Source organism: Contarinia nasturtii, unplaced genomic scaffold, assembly GCF_009176525.2.
Source record: "Contarinia nasturtii isolate CC-2019 unplaced genomic scaffold, AAFC_CNas_1.1 Cnas_scaffold_695, whole genome shotgun sequence".
Classification (NCBI taxonomy): domain Eukaryota; kingdom Metazoa; phylum Arthropoda; class Insecta; order Diptera; family Cecidomyiidae; genus Contarinia; species Contarinia nasturtii.
In genome coordinates this window covers 4955540-4962033 of record NW_022198046.1, presented here as the reverse complement: position 1 = coordinate 4962033, position 6494 = coordinate 4955540, and the positions used below count along the sequence as shown (strand labels likewise).

The window sequence follows — 6494 nt, the reverse complement described above, 5'->3', positions numbered from 1 at the left end:
TCTTCATCATGATCTTCATCATCTATATCTTCCGTTGGTGTATCAAAACGATAAAATAAAAATTCCATAAGTGCCTTATCACACTTATCCAGTATTGATAACTTTTTTGGATCACATATTTCACATGTACAAACAAAACCCCATGCTTTCACAAGAGCCTCTTTCCTCTTATAATTATTTGGAAAGTCACCAGCGTCAATATAACTGATATAAAGTTGTTTTTTACGTTTCACCTTTTCACCAGTATAAAAGAATTGCTGGTTTTCATGATGCTCATGATAGACATTTGGTGCACATGAATGGTTAAATAACGATTCAACCTGAAAAGAAACACCAAAGAAAAACATTGAATTTAAAAGACTCTGTTTGAATCGTCTCTGATCAGAATAAAAAAAAACTATTATTTTGATAAATTCTTACCAGACCCAAAGTTTGTGAGTATTCTGTGCCAAACGAATTGGTTCTGATAACAATAGAGTGGTGAGCGATCAAATGCATGAGAAAACGGCATTTATTTTCAGCGTCAAAAATCCTTCTAATTTTCGGCATCTTCATTAACAATGAAAAAATAACGTAAATCATCTCTGTCGATTTTAATTCCATTTGCGTATTAATGTATCCGATTGTAGTAGATGACGTTGCCAATTTGAAAAAGAATTGATACCTAGAAATGATTGGAAAAAGAATGCCAACTTCAGTAACTTAAATAATTCAGTTATTAGAACTTATATACTTTGACATTGAGTCAAGGGTGGTTGCTGGTAATTTCTCCTTGCCCTTTCGCTTTTCTTTCAACATTCCTGCCACACATCTCATGAGTCCGTCCACGTCTACTGCGCGATTTGTTGTGAATGCATCAAGAGCCAAGAAAATTGAATGAATTGCGATTTTTATTTGATAGTCCATGCATGCTACGAGGTTATTACATTCCCATTTATGTACTTCATTTCGATTCTTACAAGTTGGACCGCAAAACATTGCCCCTGAACAATTTTCGCATGCAATGAAATTTTGATCTTCTTTCAAACAATTCAAACATACATTGAGACTTCCTACGTCTGATGTGTTTAGGTAATCTTCTTCTGCTAAAATAAGTTGGTTTTCAGGCAGTTTATACTTAGTAACTATATATCGACCATATTTTGTGCTCTCCTTAATTTTCACCACATCGGCCAAACATGGATGTTCTATTTTGGCTTTGTAATCCAATTTGGATATCTCTTCTTCTATTTGTTCGTTAATCCCGTTATTCCATGCTGATGCCCATCTTGTTTCCGAAATTTCTTCTGTTTTCTTTGTAATCCTCTTTTCTAACGATGCTAATTTTCCCGTCAAATGATCAGGAAAATTATTATTTCGTTTTGCAAATCTGATATTTAACAATGCTTCTTTGTACACTTCCATTTTAAAAAAACATGATGCTCTATTTGCATACGCTAAACTTTCGTTTATCGAACCGCTTTTTGCGAATCGTAAACTATCATTGTACATATCAAGTGCAGCTAATGGGCACTTCGAATTATTTCCCTTCTTTCGGGCCTTTACTGATAGTTTATAATGTTTGGGATATGGATGTGGTATCTGATTAAACGATTCAACTGCTAGATCGGGTTTATTTATTGAATTAATATCGAAATATTTAAAAAAATCAACATAACATTCGGTTCCGTCTGTACTTCTTTCCGTTTTCCATAGATTTTTCTTTATATTTTGCATTTGTTTTTGCCTTTCAAATGATCCTTGCAGTGCTTCCAATGCTCTTTGCTCTACAACTCTTTCTAAGTAATCCCTTCTCGGTCCATTATTTTTTCCTCCTTGAGCCATTTTTATTTGATTTGTTATAGTAATAAAATTAAATTCTCGTTCGTCGTTTTGTGTGCGAACACTTGCAACTTTTTACAATAAATATGCACTGTCATTTACTTTGATTTAAAGGTTGTGTTCGTTATGCAATCGAATCAATAGGGTTAAATGTTGTTCTAAATTATCTTTGCGTGTTGCCGCATGCAACAGAATCCTAATGGAAAAAAATCCCAATGGCAAATTGAATAGTTACGTTTTTCGTCATCAAGACGGTATACATATTGAACTCTTTTTGAAAATGATTGAACATGAATCAAAACAGCGATGCAATAGGTCTAAAAACAAGTATGATATATTTAGACAAATAATATTTAATCAAATACATTAAATCCATATTTAAATTACAATCAATGTTGAATTCCATTTAATGTTATTGACATATTGTACGTTATCTAATTTGAAATTAATTAATGACGATGAACATTTTTTTTATGAGAAACGATAACATGAAGAAACTATACCGAATGGATCACAAGTTGCCTTCTTCTTCAATTCAACATCTGTTGGTTCACATAAACCACATGTGCAAAGAAAACCCCAGATTTTTTTAATTTTAGCTCGACGCTCTTCAGTTGTATCGAAGAAGTTGATATAAGAGATGTACAGTTGATCGCCTTTTTTCACATCTTCCAGATATGAATAAAATACGTGTTCGTTTGCAATGTGCTTGTTACAAAGATTCGGATCACATGAATGATTGAATAATGATTGAACCTGGAAAAAGAAAGCATTGAATTTAAACGACTTTATTTGAATCGTATCTGTCATATAAAAAGATTCTATTATTTTGAAAAATTATTACCAGTCCCAAAGTTGTTGAACTATCGTCACCGAAGCAGTTGGTTTTAATGACATAAATATGATGTATGATCAAATGCTGTAGAAATATGCGTTGTGATTCATATAGAAATGACTTATTAATTTTCGGTATTTTCATTAGCATCTTATAAACAAGATAAACAACTTCTAATGGTGTTAATGTGGTACTGTAAAAATCATCACTTGGAGAGTTCGATGCCAAATTAAAAAAGAATTCATACTTCGACTTAGAATCGTCTATAGTTTTGGGGAATTTTTGGGTTCTTTTCAATTGTTCAATAAATTCGATTAGCTCGTTTACGTCCGTTGTATTTCCTGTAGTGAATAAGTGAAGGACGCGTAAAATCGAATGGATGATAAATTTGTGATCATAATCCATGGTTGAAATGAAATTATTGCATTCCCATATGTGTGTTTCATTATGTTCCTTACATTCTTGATTACAAAACATTGCGTCTGCACATTTTTCGCATGCAATGAAACATACATCTTCGGTGAAGCAAGTAGTGCATGTACGGAGTCTACATTCATTAAGATCAATTGTTTTTAAGTAGTCTTCTTCAATTAAAAGGATTCTTTTTTTTGGAATGTTACACTTTGCAACTGCATATCGACCAAATTCTTTGCTCTCCTTTATTTGCACTACATTGGCCACACATGGATAGTCTTCATTCGGTCTATAATCCAATACGCTCCGACCTTTCGGATAAAGTTCTTCTATTCGGTCATTTTCAATGAGGATTTTTTCCATGGATTGTATACATATACAGGCCTTTTTGAGATCCAAAAGTTTTCGGTCTAAATGATCAGGAAAGATATCGTATTCCATCGCTAATTCAATGTTTTTCAATGCTTCATCAAAATCATGCAGTTCATAAAAACATGCCGCTCTATTTGCATATGCCAATGGAACATGCATAGAACCGGCTGTTGCGTATCGTAAACTTTCATTGTGGACGTCTAAGGCTGTCTGGGGGCAAATAATCAAATTTCCGAACACTCGTTTCATTGTTGCCCTTTTATTATTTTTCCCACCCAAGTTTAACTTTAACGATGCAACTTTAGCATTGATTTGTTTTCTTTTCTCTTCAGTTAATGTGGATTTGGATGCAAAATAATCAACATATAATCCATTATTACTTATGTACTTCCACAGACATTCCCTTAGATCATCCGAATTCGATCCCTATAAAAAAATGTTATTATTAAAATAAACTCTATATCGAACAAAAAAAAGTTGACTTACCCTAACATCTGCAAACTCTTCTTCGATTTTTTCATTTGTACTTGTTGTTGTTGTTGTTGGCCACAGAAAATTCCATAATTTTTCCATTATTGATTCCTTTAAGAAAGTGATTTTATACAATTAAATTCGTTAGGTATTGGGTAATAAAAATAAATTCATTTTTCTATACCGTTTTTGCCTTTTTTCTTCTTCGTCTTCTGAACAGTGGAGACAGTGGCATTTCTATCCACTCTTCCCCGTCACCTTTCACATTCTGATTGGGTACAGCTTTTTTTTCAACTGTATTAACATCAATGTCAATTTCAATATAATCTTTGACGCGCACCGCCATTGTTGATACCTAGGCAAACTGGTTTTATAAAACCGAATTGTTTGTATAATAAAAATAAACTCTTTTAGATATACCGATTGTGTGCTCGACTTGTTGCTTCTTTCAATAAATGTGCAATTCAATTTGATTTAAAGGTTATGTTAGTTGTTTGTTGTGCCATCGATTCAACTGCCGAGTGGTAAATGTTGTTCTAAATAACTCTCATTTGTTGCCACATGCAAATGAACTCTTATCTGTCAAAACAAATTAAAAAAAAATGATCGCCCAAAAACCTTTCAAGTGCATATTGTTTTCTATTTGGAAAAATAAATACAATGATTTCTTTTCAAATGTTTGTTTAGCAATAGACATAAAATAGACTCAACGTGAGATTTACTGATGATAATCAAAATCATTTGATATCAATTCAATAATTAAAAGACATACATTTCAATTGAAATTAAATGAGTATGTATTTATTGTTGTCTGTGGAAAAAAAAAACATAACAATTATCACTTTTAATTTTTATGAATGTTCACATTAAGTGATTATAAATTCCTTACACTATTTCATTAACTAAATCTTCTATTCCCAAAAAATAATCGTCTGTTTTATTAAAACGTAAAAATAAAAAATTAATGATTGCAAGATTGCATTTGTCCGTCATTGATTTTTCTTTTGGTGCACATCTACTACATTTGCAAACAAAACCCCAACCTTTTTTGAGGATTTGTTGTCTATAATTTAAATCGTCAACGTCATAAAGGTCACCGTAACTGATGAAAAATTGATCGCCTCTTCCGATATGTGACAAAGTGTTGTTCGTTTCTAACATGGTCATGATGAAGATTTGGTTCACATGAATGATTAAATAACGATTGAATGAGACCCAGTGACTGATATTCCTTACCACCAAACGAGTTTATGTTAATAATGAGAAAATGATGTATAATCAAATGCATAAGAAAGCATCTTTGTTTTTTGGCAGCAAACATAGCTTCGATTTTCGGTATTTTCATCAGCAGCGAATAAATGATATAAATGAGAATAGTCGGTAGAAATCTTGATTTAGACCCTACTGTCGCATCCGATTGTAGCCTCAAAAAGAACATGTAACGAAATTTGGGGGTATCCAACGATTTGGGGAATATTTTTGGATTTTCTTTCAACATTTCTTGAACACATTCCATGAAGGCGTCACGTCTGTTCCGTTGTTGTCTGTAAATGCATCAATAGCCAATATAATCGAATTAATGATATTTTTCAATTCAAGTTCCATATCTGTTATGAAGGTGTCACATTCCCATTTGTGTATTTGGTTACGTTTCTGACATTCCTCGTCGCAAAACATTGCCCCTGTACATCCATTGCATGCAATAAAATTTTTATCTTCTGCAAAACAAGTGGCACATGTACGGAGTTTTTCAGTATTTATTGTTCTTATGTAGTCACCTTCATGCAAAATGATTTGGTTAGTTTTGAGTTTGTACTTTGATATTACATGTCGACCAAAATTTTTGCTGTTTTTTACTTTCACCACATCGGCCAAACACGGCATATTCTTATTATTTGAGTAACTCAATTCGAACCTTTCTACCGGTCGTTGTTCAACTTTTGCCTGTGCGTCATTTTTAATTTTCCTTTCAAGTTGGTGAAGTTCCAACAGCAAACCTTTTGGAAAATGTTCATTTCGTTTGGCCAGTTCGATATTCAACAACGCTTGACTGTACAATTCTACTGATTAAAACTCAATGATTTTTTTTATATTTTTTCAGAGCTATTTGATTTTAAATTATATTAGAGTGAGACTAAAAATATAATGTTTCAGTTTTAATATTCCAAAATATTTTCGTGCAAATTACCTTTATAAAATAATGAAAAAATAACTACTCTCATACTTTGAAATATTTATAGCAATGATTTCCATTCGATTAAAAGAAATATTTTTGCATATTTGCTTATTTTTATTTATACAAAAATAACTCTTTTTATCCAGATTTAAATCATCTTCAATGTGTTTTTGTTTTAGGTAATCTCGAATCCATTTTATACATGTATCTGTTTATAATCGTCTGATAAATCTGACATATCTGACATATCTTCTGTGGTAGGTGTTCCGGTATCAAAATTTAATGAATTTGGTGGTGTTCCTGGTAATGGTGATACTATTTGTAAACCTTCTGCTGAACTTAATGATGTATTTTCACCCTCGACAGCCGATGTGCTATCGACTGCTATTTCACCCTCGACAGCCG

The 6494-nt window shown here is 32.3% G+C and overlaps 2 protein-coding genes across 5 annotated transcripts in view; both read right to left on the bottom strand.

Moving 5' to 3' along the window:
* Positions 1-2242: 2242 nt before the first annotated feature.
* LOC116341091 (potential protein lysine methyltransferase SET5-like) lies at positions 2243-4414 on the bottom strand. Of its 2 annotated transcripts, XM_031767959.1 has the most exons (5): positions 4334-4414; positions 4098-4268; positions 3929-4024; positions 2666-3868; positions 2243-2577 (listed from the first exon to the last, which is right to left on the bottom strand). In XM_031767959.1, the coding sequence occupies exons 2-5, from the start codon at positions 4257-4259 to the stop codon at positions 2293-2295; spliced, it is 1746 nt and encodes a 581-aa protein (XP_031623819.1). In that variant the 5' UTR covers positions 4260-4268; positions 4334-4414; the 3' UTR covers positions 2243-2292. The 2 variants fall into 2 exon arrangements, with proteins under 2 accessions (XP_031623819.1, XP_031623818.1); XM_031767958.1 differs by having other exon boundaries at positions 4098-4412.
* A 1805-nt stretch (positions 4415-6219) lies between these two features.
* Positions 6220-6494, bottom strand: part of LOC116341023 — a 3425-nt gene continuing 3150 nt past the window's right edge. For all 3 annotated transcript variants that reach the window (XM_031767856.1, XM_031767855.1, XM_031767857.1), the window contains one exon: positions 6220-6482. In XM_031767856.1, the coding sequence (XP_031623716.1) occupies positions 6286-6482 (197 nt within the window). In that variant the 3' untranslated portion in view covers positions 6220-6285. The remainder of the gene's footprint in view (positions 6483-6494) is intronic.